The 20,514-nt window shown below is 41.3% G+C and overlaps 2 protein-coding genes across 4 annotated transcripts in view; both read right to left on the minus strand.

Annotated features, from left to right (window-relative positions):
• Window positions 1–35: 35 nt before the first annotated feature.
• On the minus strand, window positions 36–16,967 carry vash2 (vasohibin 2). 2 transcript variants are annotated; one of them, XR_006362127.1, is made up of 10 exons: window positions 16,258–16,967; window positions 14,630–15,084; window positions 9,746–9,834; window positions 8,516–8,572; window positions 8,243–8,317; window positions 5,024–5,261; window positions 4,779–4,922; window positions 3,081–3,199; window positions 810–1,148; window positions 36–172 (listed from the first exon to the last, which is right to left on the minus strand). XR_006362127.1 is itself a non-coding variant. In XM_044049042.1 (9 exons), exons 2-9 carry the CDS (start codon window positions 14,966–14,968, stop codon window positions 1,079–1,081), a joined length of 1,131 nt encoding a protein of 376 aa, XP_043904977.1. In that variant the 5' UTR covers window positions 14,969–15,084; window positions 16,258–16,967; the 3' UTR covers window positions 36–1,078. The 2 variants fall into 2 exon arrangements, 1 of the variants encoding a protein (XP_043904977.1); XM_044049042.1 differs by having other exon boundaries at window positions 36–1,148.
• Window positions 16,968–17,247: 280 nt separating this feature from the next.
• LOC122784014 overlaps window positions 17,248–20,514 on the minus strand; it is a 5,503-nt gene continuing 2,236 nt past the window's right edge. Inside the window, exons 3-8 of one of the 2 annotated variants that reach the window (XM_044049043.1) lie at window positions 19,805–20,074; window positions 19,653–19,703; window positions 19,399–19,512; window positions 19,269–19,297; window positions 18,194–18,256; window positions 17,248–17,849 (exon numbers count right to left, since the gene is read on the minus strand). In XM_044049043.1, coding sequence (XP_043904978.1) covers window positions 17,730–17,849; window positions 18,194–18,256; window positions 19,269–19,297; window positions 19,399–19,512; window positions 19,653–19,703; window positions 19,805–20,074 — 647 coding nt within the window. In that variant the 3' untranslated portion in view covers window positions 17,248–17,729. Of the gene's footprint in view, window positions 17,850–18,193; window positions 18,257–19,268; window positions 19,298–19,398; window positions 19,559–19,652; window positions 19,704–19,804; window positions 20,075–20,514 lie in introns of those variants that run through there. The other variant, XM_044049044.1, reaches the window with a different exon arrangement.

A 20,514-nucleotide genomic window follows, 5' to 3' on the forward strand; every position in this document is an offset into this window, starting at 1 on the left:
CGTCTCCGTCGGACGTAAAAAAAAAGTCCACAATTTTCTTCTTCTTCTTCTTGAGTTCGGTTTGTCCACAAACTCGTAGAGAAAAAAGCAGCTTTTGTGCTTTTGTTGTTTTCGTGCTGGTCGTCAAACGTGTCTCTGCGCCACCTTCAGGTTACAAAAAATATCGCGTTTCCTGCGACACAAAACAGATAAAAGTCGTAAAAACTCCTCGTCAAACATTTTTACAAATTATTCTACACGCTTCATTTCCGGAAACCAAAAAATACTGCGGAAGACGAGGATTTTATCTCCGCCCCCCCGGACTTGACGTGTGCATAGCTTGTTGTTTTTTAACGCGAAATAAACGCACGATTTTGAAATGAAACGTCACAAATCACACAACAATTTTTTGCCATTTTGTTTTAGTAGAAAGTGACGCGGATTTTGAAATGATCGTGGTTTTTTTTTCCAGGCGTAAGAACTTTTAACGTAAACTTGTTTGCATTTTTAATACGAAATGGCTGCGAACTTTAGAAAAACAAGAAGTTTTATAGCAAAATGAACAATCGCGGACTAATTTACTGCGATTTTATGTTCAGTTACTGAGGACGGAAAAGAGGGATATTCGTCTCCTCTGCGTCTTTTCATTTCTCTACGCGATCAATAAAAGTCAAATTAACTGTTACTTTTACTGCGAAATAATACGAATAAATAGAAATAAATAAAATGAAAATGTCGGAAAACTGTGGCACTTTGTCGCTAAAGTGACGTTTTTGTCTTTGTTTAAAAGTCGCAGAGACGTTTTCTGACATCGCAACACTTGGACCTACTTTTCTTGAGGGACATGGACGTTTCTCATCCTGAGGACGTCGCAGAAAGGTGAAACGTAAATGAATCCATGAATTGTTCATGAGTGAGTGAGTGTGTGTGTGCGCGTGAAGGATCTTCTGAGGACGTTCTCGCTGTTGAAGCTCAGTAAAGTTCTCGTCTTCATCGTGTCCACCTCGTCTTTGTCAGAGCTTCTTCTTCAGGTTTTCTTCAGGTGTTAAAGACGATGGACGGATGAACAGATGGACGATGAATGGATGAATGTAGAAGGTCAGATGCGTATCTGGTAGCCGTCGTTGAGAGTGCTGAGCTCTGGAGGTTTCCTGTCCACGGAGGCCGGTCTGAAAAACACATGAACACATGATGATGAACACATGATGATGAACAAGTGAACACATAATGAGAAACACTTTCACTTTCTTCAATCATATCTCTTTTTAAAAAACCTTTTCCCTTTCATATTTTCTTTTTTCCTTTAACTTTCTTTCCCTTTCTCTCCTTTCTTTTCTCTCTCCCCTTTCCTTTTTTATTATTCCTAATTTCATTTACTCTTCTTCATTTCTTTCCTTCTCTCCTTTGTTCACCTTTCCTTTCCTTCTCTCCTCTCCTGTATCCTTTTGCTCCTCCCTCCCTCCATTTCCTCTCTTGGATCATATTGTTTCTTTCCTACTTTATTTTCCTTTCTACTTTTCTCCTTCAAAAGAAACAAAAAAACACAAGTTTTCACATTTAAAGCAAAAGAACTATTTTAATCTCATTTTCACACATTTCTTGTCTCGTCAGTGAAATAAAACTAACACCTCACTGTCACTGTCAGTGTTGTTTGAAGCAGCAGCAGCAGATAATTATCATCATTATCATGATAATAATGATTCTTCTTCTTCTTCTTCTTCTTCTTGTTGTTCCATCGTCTCTTTGCTCTGACAACACGTCGTTAAGAGCTGGAAACATTTTTAGCTTCTTAACGACGCGTTCAGCAGCGTTTAACGTTCTTTAGTCCTTATAAATACCTTTAGTGTGTGTGTGTGTGTGTAGTTCTCTCAAAAGGTCAATAATGTATGAAAAGGATCAATAATAATAATAATAATAAAAACCTTCATTCTTTCACAGAAACATTCACGGCTGATAGCGAATAGTCGTCGGTTTATTTAGTAACGCGTGGTTTCGTCGCTGCACTCGGAGATAATCAGACGCTTTCAGCTGCTGCTGCAGCTTCTAATAATAAAGGTCGTTACAGAGCGACGTCAACTGGCAGCGCTAATCCTGTGTGTGTGTGTGTGTGTGGACTCTGCAGCTGCTGTCAGATTGTGTTACATCCCAGCTCACAGCTGACACACACACACAGAGAGCAGCGTCCTGTGTGTTGTTGTGTTTTACTGACAGAGTGAGACATCCTGGTTTTTAAGAGCCACTGAGTTCCACACACACAAATTTAGATTAATCCCTTTGTGGCTGGACCAAAAAATCTGTGTTAATCTGTGTTTTATAACTCTCCACATCACTAACTTTAACCATAACCAGTTCACTTCTACCACTAACCTTCCATTCAAATCTTTAACCTTAGTGCCTCAGAAATGAGGTTCTGCCTCATCAGGACCAGGTTTTTGGTCTCCATGAGGACTAACTGGACCTGACAAAAAAGGTCCTTAATACAAGAACACACACAATACCTCATTCTAACCCTAAAACCAGGTCTTAAGGCCCAAAAAGTCCTTTAACATTGTGAGATTTAGACAAAATGTCCTCACTCCCTATGTTTGTTTTGGTCCCCACAAGGTGACACATACAAGAGCACACACACACTGTTTCCATGACAACAGAGGACATTATATTGAGACTGGAGACATACTCTACTAACCCTTAACCTCAACTCTGAACTCTAACTAACTCTAACTTTAAAACACCCACAAACACTCCTTTACCCTTACCTTAACCACCAAAAACTAAACCCCTTACCTTTACCACCAAAAACTAAACCACTTACCTTAACCTAACCCAAAAACCAGGTCTCGACCAACAATCAGCCATTTTAAAAAGGTGATTATCTTCACTTCCTGTGGTTTTTAAGTGTTCAGGTCTTCATAAAGATATCACACACATCAGAATGTGAGGTCACGTCCTGTGTGAACTCTCCCTGACCTGAACAGCTCAGCAGTGAGTAGACGATGATAAGCAGCAGCAGCAGCAGCAGCAGCAGCAGCAGCAGCTGTCATGTTCTGTTATGAACTCAGGGCCAAGAGGACCAGGCTCAGTCTGAGAACACGTCCACTTACGATTTGTCTCTGCGCTGTGCGAAGCGTCTCTGAGGACTGCTCTGCCGTCGCCGCGGCGATAGCGATTTCCCGCGGCTCCGCTCTTTGATTGGTGACTGAGCGCTGGAGGATTTCAGGATCTGAGAATAAGAGATAAAAGAACACACACACACACACACACACACACACAGATGAGTAATGAGAGACTATCATGAGTGCAGGATCAGCAGGTTGAGTCATGTGACTGTAAATGTGTGTGTGTGTGTGTGTGTGTGTCTTCTGTTTATTCAACATTATGGTCTTTTATTTTGAGTTTATTCAGAATTAAACATTTTAACCATGAAACATAAAAAAGGCTCACCTAATAATCCACTCACTCTCCCACACCAAACCCCAGAGAGACAATCAGTGATTTTAACTCACGGGGACACAGGAGCTGCTGGTCTACTGCTGCCTCGTGTGGTCACTTTGTGTCATTGATTTCAAAAGCCGAATTTGACAAAATAAGACAAAATTAGTGATGGAGGCAGCAGTGAATCAACAACTCTTGTGTGCTGTGATGTTAAAATCACTCATTTTCTCTATGGGCTTTGGTGTGGGTGGATTACAAAGTGACAAACACTTAATTTCCTACTTGAAAAAGTAACACATTCTTAAGATATGATAGACTCAAGCTGGCGTAGATTTTATTATATATATTATATAAGTGGCTTATACATGTTTTTCCTGGTGTGTATGTTGGTAGTTTAAGCTTTTAAATGGCTCTGAATTCACTGTTTTACTTCATTTTATATCAGTGTGAACTTTTTTATTATTATTTATTGACATTACACATGTATCATGTATTTTCTCCTACAACCACAAAAAAGAGCTATCCCTTTAACCTTTAACACACACACACACACACACACACACACACACACACACACACACACACACAGGCCCACTCCTGAGACAAACACAATGACCTCACTGTCCAGAAATGCTCTCACTGAGAAAACTATCACACACACACATACACCCACAAACACACACGCACATGCACACACACAAACAGAAGTCTATAATAAAGTCACATCCTGTGTTGTTCAGCAGATTTTATGACAAACCAGCATCTGACGGTGTGTGTGCGTGTGTATGTGAGACAGCTGCAAACTGACCTACATATTGAGCAGACAGTACATATATACTGACACACACACATTAAATGTGGATTTGAAAATAAACAGGGGGAACAAGGGCAAAATATTTAACCTCAAACAATCGCACACAATCGCACACACACACACACACAAACACAAACAATGTTGTTTAATCAATAATAACCAATAAAAGACTGTTTTTTTTCTTTCTGTTTTTCTTGCTGCTACTGCTGCTGTTGTTATTGTTACTGCTGCTGCTGCTGTTATTGTTACTGCTGCTGCTGCTGTTATTGTTACTGCTGCTGCTGTTGTTGCTGCTACTGCTGCTGCTGCTGAAGCTGTTGCTGCTGCTGCTGCTGCTGTTGTCAGTGATTACACTTCACTGGTGGTTAATTAAAGCTCAAAATGAGGTTTGTGTGTGTGTATAATTGAAACATGTACCTTCATTAATAGCCCTTGTGACCCTCTGTGCATTCATTTAAACACATTTCACTTTACAATAATATAATCTCTTCAAAATCCATGAGCTACACTGAAGATCTCCAGCCCCAGGACACGCGGGTGTAGGTGTGGTTACCTTCATCCTCATGTCTCGGCCGTGTTTCTCCAGCTCCTTCCTCATCTCCTGAGCTCCCAGTCTGGCGGCGTTCAGCACCAGATGCTTCCACTCGATTGGCTGGAAGACGTGTGGGTCATGAGGCACGTACAGTCCGATCTTCACCTGGAAGAAGAAGAAGAACGTTCAGACACATCTCATAACCGACTGTCCCGTTCTTCCTCCTTCCTCCTCCTCCTCCTCCTCCTCCTCCTCCCGCCTCTTACCTTCTTCAGGGTGTGCTGGTATCTCCTGTAGGAGCTCTCAAAATCGGCCACCAACTCCCCCAGTGTGCGGTGGACCAGCGGTTTGTCCATCAGGTCCTGACGGCGGCTCATGCCCAGCGACCCGTAGCGGCCGTTGCAGTAGACGCCGAGCACCACGTGGTGGAAGCAGTGGCCGGAGAACTGCGTCTTGAAGCTGATGGGGAAACGCTCCAGAGAAGTCAGCCCGTTGGTCAGGTAGCTGGGTCAGGACGTCGAGGTTAAGGGACCTAAAAAAACTAAAAACGTTTGAGGACAAACCTGAGACGGAACATGCGTCTGTCTGAATTTTTGGCAGCTTCAGGAGCTCGAGTCATGTGGAAATAAACTCAGTCTGACTCTCCGAAAACGTCTCAGGATAAACAACAAGTCACGCTGCTCCTCCTGATTCACTCTGATGTTTTAATCTCATTTAAAAGTGATGTTATGTACTTCATAAAGTGTTTTTTTATTGAACCAGGCAGGGTCTCCTTCAGTGAAAACATGGTAACCAATGAGGAGACAATTTCTCTCTTAGATAGACATGGTTTTCCTTCAGGAAACTGAAACCTGTGTCACTTCAAGAACCGCCGTATCTCCCGTTGATCCACTGCTGCCTTCATCATTAAGTCCAAACGTGTTATTTTTGATGTTTGAAGATTTACTTCAGTGACACAAAGTGACCACATGAGGCAGCAGTAGACCCTGTGAGCTAAAATCACTGATTCTCTATGGGGTTTGGTGTGAGAAAGGGAGCTTTTTCTTTTTTATGAAGCAACAAAAACTTGAGTAGATGAGTGAGTTGGCACCACTGGACGTTCAAACTGTGTGTGGACCATGTGGGCTGGTTTCTGACCATCTGCTCCTCTGGCCTGAGCTCATGTCCGTCACCTCAGCGGCCTGGAATCCACAGAGCTGCCGCTGTTGTTGCTGCTTTCATTAAATATTAACACAACTCGACCACTGACACACAGTGACACACACACACACACACAGTGTTTCAGTAGCACTGAGAGTCCATGCTGCACAGTCCTGATCCTGAAGAAAACTGATACCAAACCTTCACACTCCAGTTTCCTAATGCAAGGATCACAACAACGGCTGCTTTCTGATCTTTGTGGTCCATGTAAACTTAAATCTAATTATACAGTAAATGCCAACAACAGCCCTCAGTGTGAGCCGGGATCAGCTGATCAGAGTGAATAATGAACAATGAACAGATGCTCGTCAGAAGAGAACATGAGGCAGATCCATATGATCCTTCTATAGTGTCTCTGAAACAGACGATGAGCTTATCCTCTGGAAATTCAGAGGAGAAAGAGCTCCTCCTGGATTCTCTCTCAACATTTCCTTCCTCTCTGGTGAGATTTTAGATAAGGGGGAAAAAAGGGCATGAAATCCTCTTTAGGTTTGGTCATTTCCAGGAGGAGGAATCTCACTTTCACAGAGTACACAGACATGACAAGAAATCAGATCCAGAACGAAAAGGAGATTCTACTCTTTGACCGGCTCCTTCCCTTTGGTATGAAAATGGACCGAGACAGACATGGTCTCAGGAGCCAAATCCCTTTAACAATCTTGTCCCTGGATGGTAGTAGACTCCAGGATTGACCTGGGACTTTGATCTCCAACAGCCGCTGGTAGTTACTCAGAGAAACAAAGACTTGTGTTTCCATTAGGAATAGTACCAAAATAACCAGCCCCAACCGCTCCATTCTTTGGCACCATTCACATGGGGTACCAGAGTAAAATGGTACGGTCAGGTCGGAGCTAAATTGGCTCCACCCATGACAATTGGCTGATTGGGCGACAGAAAAACGTCACTCCCTTGCGACCAGTGTTTCTCCAACACACGCAGTCTCTACTCGTACAAAATTTGACGTCTTGTTGAGACAAACGGCCACAAAACGAGCAGGAATTCTTGTCTGTTGTCTGTTCTTGCCTGTTCCCATCAAATTCCAGGACTTTTCAAAGACCATCTAGGACCAATTCCCTCAACTTCAAGGACTAGAATGTGCTTAGATGGGAGGGCAGCTTGTGGGAACTTGTCTTCGCCTATGACGGTGTCCACTTTTATTGATTTGCTAGCATCATGCTAGTGAGTGTCCCTTTTGGACAGTCAATCTTTGGAATTTTCATTTCCCTGACATCACATCATCATTTGCGCTCGTTACTTAACTTTACTCACTCGTTGTTCTGCTCGGAATCTCACGTTAACGGCAGAGAGAGAGAGAGAGACAGTGGAAAGTGTCCCCAACACCACTAGGACAACTATGTACATCAAGCAACGCAGGGCACAAGACAGTAGGTGGCGTTGTAACAAACAAGGGAGACATTTACCTTACAGATCAACTTCTCTTCTTTCTTGCACAGAACTCAAGCACTTTCAATGACCGTGTCTATTTAGGGCCATTTTCAAAAAAGTGTTCAAGGGCCTTGAACATTTTCAAAAGGTAGCATAGTACCTAAGGTACTGTTCTCAGTCGAAAAACACAAGCCTGACCCAGGACTTAACCGTTCCAACTCAAACCATACCATGATGGAAAATGAAACCAAAACTTGGTAGTCTCAGATACCTGTGGAGAGGATTGACGGGCTGTTCAAGATCTCACAGGGAAAAGTGGACCATGGACTAGTATCAAGACCAGGGACACAGGTTTTAAAAAGAGATTTTGAAGCAATGACATGAGGATTCAATTCTTTAGCTGTTAACGTACATCTGGTACGTTACGGATTACAAACTATTATTTAATGAATCGCTGACTATTTTGATCATCTACTGATAAGTTTGAGTGGTTTTTAAATATTGTTCTTCTTGAAATGTGAATATTTTTCCGTTTTTTTGACAAAAACATCATGCAAATCAAATTCAAAAATTAAAATTCAAAGCTGGCGAGAAAGAAAGAAAAAAAAACGACGTACTGCTGCTTTAAATTTTAAGCTGACGGATGATACAAAGCCTGTGTGTGTGTGTGTGTGTGTGTGTGTGTGTGTGTGCGCGTGTGCATGGTGGGGGGCTAAACTTTGAAGTGGGCTTGTTGCCAGGCAACCACTTTCGGTGAGAAGTGTTAAGGGTGGCAGTGGTGGGAGGCATCGAGACATTAGAGCAACGTGTCTCATTGATTTAACACAGAGATAACAAAATAACCTCACGGCCCTCTGTGTGTGTGTGTGTGTGTGTGTGAGAGTGCGAGTGAAGGATACATCCCTAAGATGACAGCTTCCAGGCATTTGATTGGCAAAGACTCCCTGATCATCTCTCTTGCCGTCTCCATTAACCTGGAGGAAGAGGAGAAGGATGAGTGGAGGACGAAGAGGAGAAAGCCGGGGTGAGACACAGTGGGAGGCAGGGACGAGCAAGGGGAAGTCAAGGAGAGAGGGGAAAAGAAAAGCGTCAGCGGGAGGGAGAGAGAGGAAGACGGTGGAGCAGGGGAGGGAACACAGAGACGATGAAGACACATCCTGATGTCCACTTACCCACACAGTGGACGCGTCTTCTTGATTTCAAAGAACTGTGTTCCCGTGTGGTTATATCTGACACAAAAGTCAAGGGTCATACATTATTTTATACTAATAATAATAAAAACAGGAAATATCAGAGTTGTGGGTCAGGAGGTAAAACGAATGGTAGTTTGATTCCCAGCTCCTCCTCCTCCAGTTTGTGACGTTTACAGAACGTTCCATTCACATTTACAGCGGGACAGGACATGAAATAATCTGATTAAATCAAACCTTGTGACTTAACCTGATTATCGTTCGATGTCATTACCTCCACCACAGAGCTTCCGTTTATATCTGGAACTTTGTCCTTCTGTTCACGACTTCCTGTCCCACAGTTTTGGACGCATCAGTCTCTTTTATAATGGGCAAAATTGTACAAAAAAAGAAAAAATATCTCTGTCAAAACTCAGTGGATTTGAATGAAATTTGGTACATGTATACAGGATCAGAATCTCAACCATCAGACTAACGTTCATCTGGATCTGATCCAGATTATGGATTAGGCGTCAATTTAAATGTAACACGGTTCAGTCCCGTTGAACAAGTCCACAACAGACACAAGCAGTTTAAGTTGGACACAGATCTAGAAAGTTCTGGATCCAGGAGATTTAAACTGAATGGAAACATTCCAGGTGCTGGTTTGTAAGAACACAGGTGACAAAGAGTTAAAATGTGACAATGTCCGTGCTCTCACAATAAAAACTTTTCTTTCAATAATTAAAAAACCTTTCTCTGCATTTTTCAGCTTCTTAAATGTTGATATCTTCGGTTTTGGGAGGTTTTATTTAACTAAAAATAATTTAAATCAAATTCCAAAGTCAAAAAAGAGAAGCAAAAAAAAGAAAGAATGTGATTTAATTTAGCTTCTTAAATGTGAATATTTCCTGGTTTCTTTGTTCTATGGAGCAAATAAATCATTCAAACTGCATCATTTTCCTGGTTTGGAAAAACCAATCAACATTTTTTGGACCAAATAATTAATCAATGAATTTGTTGCAGACCCAAATGTAAATTGGTAAAGAACATTATAAAACCTTGTGGTGAAAATGCTCAACACTGAAGTCGGTCTCACACTGGAAGCCTCTTTCAGTCCAGACATGTCAAACGCGATGAGACACAAACAGAACTAACTCCGACCGACAGCAGCGGCTCTCGCTGTGACCTACAGTGCGTCGCCATGGCGACACGGCTACCGTCGAAGGATACTGCAGGGCCTTCATGAAGTTCTGGACGGACACCAGCCAGTCGGGGACGGACATGGACGGTTTGAAGGTCGGGACGGACAGAACAGGAAGCTGCAGCGAGAGACAGAGACAAAGAGACATAATTTCCAGCATGTGGAAAAACACTCAGTGAGCCTCAGACATGTTTGTGTTTAATGTTCCATGACTCACTCACAGCTCATGGCCAAAGATCTAACAGCTGCAAACACTTTCATCCTCAAACTAAAGATTATTTTCAGAAAATCAGTCATCAAAACACAGGTTTTTATTTTATTGTTTACGACATTACAACATTTTTTTTCATATACACCACAAGACTGGTGTGTATGTGTGTGTGTGTGTGTGCGCATATGTATATATATATATATATATATATATATACACACAGTATATATATATATATATGTGTATATATATATATATACACACATATATATATATATACATACACACATGTATATATGTATTGTATAAAAAGGAACGTGGTTTTCACTGCTGCAGAAAAACCAGTGGTCGTAACAGAAGGCGTCGAGTGGTAAATGTACAGAAGTCTGTTTCTGCCACATCAGCAAAAGAAAAAATCTGTTTCACTTTATGATGTAAGTTTATTATTACTAAGAATAACCCTATATTGTTCTTAGAGTATATGACGCATTTTGTTCTAACAATTTACGTATTTTGTTTTAACAAATAATGCGTTTTGTTCTAGCTACGTATAGAAATTCACACGTTTAACTTATTGTAAGTGTTTTTTATCATGATGAGCGATAATGTTGAACATTTTCTCAATAAATGATGGGTTGTTGTTTGGTTCCCTAAAATATGACAAAACTGTTTTTTCCTTTCCCATATTCTTAAATATTTTGTCCTGGAACAACAAAAACAGTCAAACTTTTTCTCTTTGTTTCTGATGCTACTCTCAGCGCAGTTAGCACTAATGCTAGCTGATAACATCCAGTGCTAAAAACAACACAAACCCTAATGAGTTTACATGTCTCGCAGAAGCTAACGGTGCATAGCAACGGGAAATAATTAGAGGAGATGAACGGGACGTGACGGCTGGTGGTGAGGTCACACACGGTGGACAAGTGGAAACCACGTCAAACAAACAGCGTTTGAAAGAGGGAAACACCAGGAGCCGCAGATATGGCTTCACAACAGGACGCTGCAGAGTCACTCTATCTCTCACTAACCCTGACTTCCTGTCACTCTGTGGGTCGGTCAGTGTTTGTGCACATGAGGCTGAAACAGGACGGGGTGAACCACAGCCACACCACTTCCTGTGGGCTTTATTTATTTATGAATAGCATAAGCGATGAGGTGAAAAGAGAGAGAGAAATGTGGTTTAAAGTCTTTAAGTACAAAGTCACTCACACTCACGGTGGACGAGACGTTTACTTGACTTTAAACTGTTAATGGAGGACAAATATATGAATAAATACATACATTTAGTCGTTGTTTGTCATCCATACTTTTACCTCAAAATTAAAATTTCCTTAAGTAATAGGGATGGGATCAAACTGCTGGCTCGTGGGCCAAAACAAACCCACCAGTGTTAATATTTTTGCAGCCTTTTGTTCTAGAAAAATGACAAACTGCAACACGTCTCTAAAATATCCCATTTTTGATTGGATAGTTTACACTTTATCGAAGTCGCAATACTTCTCAAAGCCAAAATGTGAATCAGATTACCATTGCAGATTAAATATTGCTCTACAGACAGAAGAGAACATCTTTGTTTCTCACGGATTTGCACAAATATCACACATTATTCATTTTAAATGTTTTTCAAATGAAAAAGAAAGTAATTATGTAGAGCATTAGCATTACCCCGACATTGTGACTCACATCACAATTTCTGTCAAAAAATATTTGCAATTAGATGTTTATTAATGACTGTTCAGCCCTATTATGGGATGTGATATTTGAACTGCAGACCACTGGTATATAACTGTAGGCTACACTCTCTCTCACCTCACGTCCGCATTGACAGACTGAATAATCCCACTAATGAAATCCAGGTGCATGCTGGATAATCTCACGATTCCACCTGGACCAACGTTCACAGCAAAACAACCTGCACACACGACTCATCGGAGCAAAGATCTCCATCACAAAGAAATCCTTGAATCCAAAATACGGAAGTGTTTTGTCTCTTTTTGAGTGTGTACGGAGTTAGATTTGTGTCAATATTTTCAAGCAACACTTTAAGAAGCAAATGAAATATTGATTTAATCATTCAAAAATATTGTAATTTTATTCGCTCGCTTGTTCTTTGCGCTCCCTCACTTCGTGAAAAGTGTTGTTTGAACATATTGACACAAATCTAATTCCATAAGTGTGTGGGGTCACGCTGGTTCCACCGCTCCACGAGAAAAGGTTTGTGTGACAAAGAGAGGGAACAAAACAGGTTTGACATTACTAATAAGACAAAGGAATAAAAGGAGGAGGAGGAGGGTAAAAAACAGGAACAGAGAGGTAGAGTTACCAGACTGAACAAGACAGTGAGGGGATGAACTCACCGATGCCGCATGAGTACATTGAAAACATTGACAAAAAATCTAACTCCATATAGTTGCAACTCTAACGGAAAAGCAAATCAAACGAGCCATGCTGGAACTCTGAAGAGGAAACACAGCATTAAAATCTTTGAACGCCTCTCATGAATGTGATATAACGCATTATTTGTGCGAGCTGACGTTCACTGAGGATTTTCCTACATGTGAGATTAAAAACTGTGTTATTCACTGGTCATGTCTTTTTTTGAGAGTACAGATGTTTTTCCCCCCCAGATATGAACTTGTAGACATCGTTTGGCCTGAACTTTGTCTTATATGATGAATGTAGCGGGATGTAATGTTCTGGATCATGACAGTGGGAACTGGTGGAAAACCTCCAGCACATTTTCCAGAGATTTGACTCCTTGAGTAATATTTTCACTTGTTTGGTCCTTCAAATGTCAGGAAATGTCTCATGTTTGTCCACACACACCAAACAATAATTCCAGTTTTAATGATTTCTTTGTTATGTTGTGTTGTTGGAGCAAAGAAAAAACACTCAAACCCATACAATTAGAAAAACAGTTTAGTTATTGATAAATCTATTTAAAGTTACTCCTCTTCTCCTCTCTCTCTCTCTAAAGTTACAGTTAACCATAAGGATCAGCATGTCAGCTGTAGTTACCACCTGCTCACACAAACACACACTAGAGTCAGGTTGCTTGACAACAACACAACAACACTGCAGTTAAAACCAATGGACACCGTTGGCGTACGTGACTCCGGCGTCCGCCGCACTGTTCTAGGCAGCGTCCTCACAAAGGATTTCAAAATAAAACCACCTAATTATGAACATATAATGGAAGAAATACAATTATTGGAGCTGGATAAATAAACTCACACTGTCCACCGAGTCCTTTAAAAAAAAAAAAAGAGATCATTCAGGTTTTTTCAACTGTCAATAAAACATAGCTGCTACTGGGGACAAAACGGGATAAAGTTACTCTTTATCCAGTTAAAATTTGAGAACATCTTGATTTTTCTGAATATATGAAAGCCTTCGGTTGCCATTTGTGACGAACAAAACGCTGTGGCTGCTGTTTTTTCCTTCCAATCTCCAAATGTAATTCCACACACGCACAAACACTGACAGTTAGGTAGTGCATTCTCCTCTCACTTCAGATGCTCCACATTCACAGTGCCGCCGACTTCACAGTGATACTCGCCAGCGAGTGAAATTCCAAACCCCAAACGTTATAATCAAAGGCCTCTAAAAAGCAGTGAAGGCAGGAAGCACCGAGCTGGGCTGGACCTCCTCCCTCCATCCCTGTCGTCCTTATGTCCAGAACAGCAGCATGGGATTTTTTTGCCAATGCTTTTTTTTGCCAACAACCGGGTCACTTTTTTTTGCCAACAACCGGGTCACTAATGACCACATGGCCAATTAACAGAGCAAAACAAGCAGCACATTCCCTCCTCCTCCTCAGCCACAGCCTGGAACACAGCGAGCGTTCTGCCAAATCACTGACGACAGAGCTAAGAGGAAAATCAGCAGCAGCAGCCAAGACAGTGAAAAATTCTGATTGCTGATCAAAGAACGCTGCGTACAACGAGAGAATACAGTCCAGCCATCAGTGGTGGGGCTACTACTATGACTATTGATATTTTACTTTCCCCAAATGTTATTTATCATCGGCCCCGACAGCTCATCACTGCAGTTTGTGTCACTCTCCCACACCAAAGCCCATAGAGAAATCCATAAATTTTAACATCACAGCGCACAGGAGTTGTCGATCCACTGCTGCGTTCAAATGTGTTATTTTGCGACTTCGGCGTTTGAAAGTTTTTGGCGGGATTTAACAACGCAACGCACACTCACCAAACAAGGCAGCGACACATCGACAACTAGTTTACCTGCAGGCTAAAAAACGCTGTTTGGTGCGAGAGAGTGAAGGCGATTACAAAACTTGAGCTTTCAGGTCAGAAAAGGCTGTCGAACGGTAAGATAATGTTGCAAATACAGTCTTAAGATATCAGAGATTTAAGAAGGCACAGATTTGTGGCTAAAAAAGGTTTTTAAATGTGCCCGTACAACTGTACTGACAAGAATCTGTCAATATGATACACGTCCCAAAACAAAATATTGAGATTGGAATTGGACAAATTAGCTGTCTGTGTGGACGGAGTGAGTTTGTTGTCGTGGAAACCCTCGAAACTATTGATAATACATGGAAATGGTGTCAATCATGCATCTTCTTCTAGAGAGATGACGAAAAGCCTGCTGCCAACTAGTGGTTAGGGTCAAGAACATTTCCTCGATATTTCACCACACTGATGCGTTTGTGCCTCACATTTTGTCACTCACTTACCCTGGGCAGGTACGCGGCGTTCCGTATCCTGTCCACCATCTCCTGGCCCTCGGGGTGCACAGCAGCCACGTGGGACCACATCCTCTCCCAGGTGATGCCCTCAATGGGGAAACCGGTGCGGTTCACGTAGAAGAGAGCGCCCCCATCCTTCTCCTCTTCCTCCCCGGGGGAGTGGGAGCTGTTGCGAGTAGGAGGAAGAAGAGGAGGAGGAGACGCGGAGGATCCTTCCTGGGTGGTGCAGCGGAGCAGGCAGTGCGCGCTGCTGCTCTTTGACCGGCCGTACCTGCTCAGTTTGGCCGAGGAGGTGCCGGTGCGGCTTGGGGAGTTGGGTCCGGTCATCGATCCCGGGAGGCCGACAAGGAGGAGAAGTGAGAGCAGGGAATCCTCCTCCAGCTACGAGAGCTGCTCTTCCTCCGTCAGTGTGGGACGAGACATTTTCACCTTCAAGGGCAAACCTGCAGATGAAGAATTCATTTGATTTAAGGCCCGTAAACAAAGAACAAGTACAGAGGAATCCAATCCAAAATTGTACATCGTTTTTGGCTTTTTATCCACGCTGAACCACCATTTTAGGGGGCCCTAAAAAAAGTTTTAATAGATCACATTTAAGAAGCTATAATGTGACATCTTGTTTCAATTATTTTGTTTAAAAACCCACAAATTAATCAACTATATTTTTAGATTCCTATACAAACACAAGGGGAACCTTTTGTCTAAACTTCAATTTCATTATTTGTGTGGCGTAACGCTGGTTTTCTCTGTATATGTAAAGCTTTCAGTTCAGTAATTCAATTCAACTCAATTCAATTTTATTTGTATAGCGCCAAATCATAACATAAGTAAATTTGTACCAGCCATAGACCAGTTAATCAGTTCGGCCGATGTTTGTCATTTGTCAGCATTGGCTAATTATTATTTATTAAATGACAGATTATTACAAATTACGCATTTTTGTTCTCAGAAAGTTGATATATGTTGCCATAATTTGAAAAATTGTTGTTGTTTTGTTTTTTACTGATGTTTGAACTGACGTTTCATGATTTTAATATTTAGTTAAAGACATTATTTTAACAGAAAATACTTTTTTACATTTTTTGTATTATCAGCCATTTTTAAACCTTTATATTTTAAATCTAAATATAAGAGCTTAGTTTATCGGCTGCCTTGAAGTCAAAAAATCGACATTGGTTATCGCAATTTTTACTATTGTTGGCAAAAAAGTTAGCAAACGCAAAATAGTTAGCAAAATAAATCACTGCGATTGTATGCGTTTTTTCTTAAGCTAGTCAAGTTCTGTAAAACAAATTAGACACATTTCCCCCATTCACTATTATGTCTATTACGGAATTTCACAATGATGAGATTATAGTGAGTTAAATGCACAATAAAAATCGTATATCGTATATTCAAATGCAACAGCGAGCAGGTGGCAGCACCAAAAATGTCAACGTAAACTCACTCAACAGTCTAAAATATGGAGCTTATTTAGTTTAAATCGCATTACAGTGGCACAATACACACACCTACTGCCATAAAACACAACAAAAACTTTTATTATCGAGTGTGTATCGTGAAATGATACCCGAAATGTGCCCGCACCGTTATTTTATTTTTTTACCCAAACGTACCGTATTTCCACCGGGGCTCCGGGTTCACACAAACAGAGGGGGCTCCGGTTTAAAAGGCGTCGGAGCCGGAAAACACACGGTAACCGGCGGCGAGTCTCATTCATACCACGGCGTCGTTGTCGTCCCCCTCAGGCCGTGAAGTCTTGTTTTGGTTCAAGCCTTTTTTGTAACTTCACCTCCTCCTTCTCGACTGTCAAGCCGGCGCGAGCGTGCGGCTGCCTGCACGGGAAGTACGGGAAAGTCTACCCGTCAAAATAAAAGCCCCATTTTGCTCGGTCTTGTCAAAGGGTGCCAAAACGCGAAGCGATACGAACTTTTAGCCACGTCGTTAATTTGTTTAATAATTAATTTATTGACTATATGTCCTCATAATCACGGAAGATCGCTAATCCGGTTAGTTTTAGCGCGCTTTTATTTTTTTTGGAAAATCCTAACCGGATGTTTGCTGGTGGCTTCTTCTATTACGGGAACACTGCGGGGTCTTCCCACCATTCCAGTCCGATAAAAGAGCCTCCTCGGCAGGTTCCTTCGCCGGCAGCGCCCGCTCTGCCGCCTCGGGATCAGCTCCCTCTTGAAAACATGTTGATTTAAAAAGAAAATGGCTTCCGTTCTTCACATGATTAAATCACCGGGGAAGAAACGGTGCCACCAGCTGCCGTCTGTTCTCTAGCTGCCTGTCGCTAGTCCCCCCCCATCCTCTGGCGCTCGCGGAGGCTACGGCCGATTCCATTGGTCCAGGCGACAAAGAGAGGCGGGCCTTAGGGCTATGGCGCTCCCCGATTGGCCAATTCCAACAGAAGAAGGCGTCAACAAGTGACAAACGACTGCAACAAATGGGATCCTCGTTTCTGCTGCATCTGTTGATTTTTATTTATTTTTTTGGTACATTTTGCAAAAAAAAATCAGATTTTTCTTCAGGTTCAGTCACAGCCAGAGTTATTATTCAACACAATAAAATACAACATTGTACTAATAAACTACACAGAATACTACACAGAATATTGTTTTTATTGAAATCGAACCCACAACCCGGATTTGTAAATCATTTGTATCTCCTGTCTATTTATATACACACTTATCATGAAATATACAATTTATATTGTATTTTTCATTATTATTTTAGATAATTTTAAAAAAAGTATTACTCTACCCAACAGTATTTACAGTAATATGCACGACAGCCTGAACATTAAGTGAAATATACCTTATTTATAAAATACACACTACAGTCATGTTTGCCTTCACTTTCTCATTGCAGCAGGAACTTGACATATAGCTCCCCCTTGTGACTCAACAGACACATTAACACACGCACACTTACACACAATTATAAAAACATAACTTGTTTTAAATCTATATTTTGAATTCTGATTCTGGGTAAATTCAGTCCATGTTTACTTTCCAAGCTCAGAGAGTTATCATAATAATTATAAATATTGATATGAAACATAACGATACGGATGACGTACAGGTTATTTTTGTGGTTTGTTGACGGTAGCGTAAAGGTTGCCGGGCTCAGCCGCGCAGTTCCTTGCAGGAGATAAGGAAAGATTCACGGTGCTGTAGGTCACTTTACAATCACCACCCCGAATCTATGGGATATAAATGTATGACATGAATCACACAAAGGGACACAAACAGCCACCTAACAAAAAACGCATGTAACAAAAATACGTCTGTGATATTGCAACAATATGTTCACTCTTTTATCTCACTTTCCACTTTTTTTCTGACTTTGAAAAGCACTTTCACTCTCCCACACCAAAGCCCATAGAGAAAATCAGTCATTTTAGCTCACGGGGACACAGGAGCTGCTGGTCTACTGCTGCCTCATGTGGTCACTTTGTGTCACTGAGGTGAATCCGAATAAAATAATTCAAACGCTGAATTGACAAAAATAGCACATTTGAACATTTGACACAGAGTGCCTTCTTACCTGGGAGCTGATGCCAGGGGGGTGGGAGATGGAGGCGTAGGCAACAGAATCTCCAGGATCAGCCTACACACAGTGAGGACAACACAGGACAAGTGTTCATTGACTCTTTCTTTTCTAAAATTGAACTTTTCCACATAATTTTCAGTCTATTTCAGGACACATTATGACACATCAGGACACATTATCACATTATGAAATAATGTCAATTGTCAAATAAAATCTAGTCAGTTTAAGTCTACGATATCTTAAGAACACGTTCATGTCTTTATCTCACTGTCGGACAGCGGGAAACTGAAGTTTTTAAACTACTCACTCTCCCACACCAAAGCCCATAGAGAAAATCAGTGATTTTAGCTCGCGGGGACACAGGAGTTGCTGGTCTACTGCTGCCTCGTGTGGTCACTTTGTGTCACTTAGGTAAATCTGAACAAAGGACTTTGAATGCTGAATTGACAAAATAAGACATTTGAACTTAGTGATGGAAGCAGCAGTGGATTAACAGCTCCTGTGTGCTGTGGTGTTAAAATCACTGATTTTCTCTATGGGCTTTGGTGTGGGAGAGTGAGTGGTTTACAAACTTCAGTTTCCTGTTGGAAATCCTAACAAAATCGGCCTCGGTTAAAGTCTACTTATATGTAAGAATACATTTCTGTCTCTATCTCACTGTCGGACAGACTTTTCCAACAGGAAAGTGAAGTTTGTAAACCACTCACTCTCCCACACCAAACCCCATAGAGAAAATCAGTGATTTAAACTCACGGGGACACAGGAGCTGCTACTGCTGCCTCGTGTGGTCACTTTGTGTCATTGAGATAAATCTGAACAAAGGACCTTTAATTCCGAATTAACAAAATAAGACATTTGAACTTAGTGATGGAGGCAGCAGTAGATCAACAACTCCTGTGTGCTGTGATGTTAAAATCGTTAATTTTCTCTGTGGACTTTGGTGTGGGAGAGTGAGCAGTTTGCAACGTGACACAAATGAATTATTAGGATTATAAAATCCCCAACTATATTAATATATATATCTCTATCTTATTATACCCATATTGTAAAACAAAAACAAAATACAGACCATGGTTTCTTCCATTTTGCTTTTGTTTCCTGAGAAGAGGTTAAAAAAAAAATAGATAAATAAATAAAGAAGTTGTTCAAAATGAAATCCGGGTTTTGCAAACATTCTGCTCATCTGTGAATGTGCCCACCTCTGTTTCTCAGCCACATGACGAGGGCGACGGCGCTTAGTAAGAGAACGGCTAAAACCACAACGGCCAGAGCAAAGTACCACCACCACTGCAGCTGCTGCTGCTGCTGAGGATCTGACAGGAAGGAAGGAAGTTTCTGTCAGTGTCAAGACACGCAGGACTGAAACGGCCACAAATGAACATGAACTCATTATTAGCCAAAACAACAATAAATAAATAGATACGTTTGTGGATTATTATCATGTGTACAGTACCCTCTAGTGGTGGTTTCCTCTCCTTGTTTTCACTTTCTGATTTGTTTTTTCCTGAAAGAAAATCGACAAAGTAAACAAATGCATTATGTTTAATAAAGAAAAACTCATTATACATATATAGTATACACATATACATATGTTTATTTTCTCACCTGTTGACTCAGGGTTGAATGTAAACAATTCCACTTTGTGCGTGCGACGATCTGTCACTTCACAAGTCAGAAACTTCCTCAGGGCGTACAGCACATGATGAGGTTGAGATGCCAAAGTGGACAAACAGTCTGAAATCTTCATGTCCTTATTGTCTTTATCCTCTTTTGTCTTGACGTGGAGCCACTTCACTGTGAGGCTGCAGTTTCCGTACGTCGTCACAGAGCACGTAAATTTCACCTTCTTGCCGTCTCCTTTCGTCTGTGTATTCACTGTCAAAGATGTTTCACACAGAGACAGTGTAGAAAACATGGATAATAAATATTACAACAACTATCTCTACGACTGATTTAATGCGAAACAAATGAGACAGGAGTGATATTAATGAGTAGAACATTCCGTGGTGAAATCTTGGTGCCAATGTCCTCGGGTGCAGGACTAGAGCTGGTAATGGAGTAACATTTGGGTGGAATGCACTTGGTTTTAAAGGTGGCACAAGCCCCTCCCCCCTCCTCCAAACACGTGTTTCTAACTGTCCAAAACTGGTGAAAAACAGAGAAAGCGACGTGTTTCAACGTTGTCATATTTCAGGAACGGTTGATGACAGAGATTAAATGTTTGGTGTGTGAGCGTCAGAAGGCTTTCAGCAGCTCCCACGTTTACATTTGTTAAAAAACGGCTGTGAATTGACAGAGAAATTACACTTTTAAAA

This window comes from Solea senegalensis, linkage group LG17, assembly GCF_019176455.1.
Source record: "Solea senegalensis isolate Sse05_10M linkage group LG17, IFAPA_SoseM_1, whole genome shotgun sequence".
NCBI lineage: Eukaryota > Metazoa > Chordata > Actinopteri > Pleuronectiformes > Soleidae > Solea > Solea senegalensis.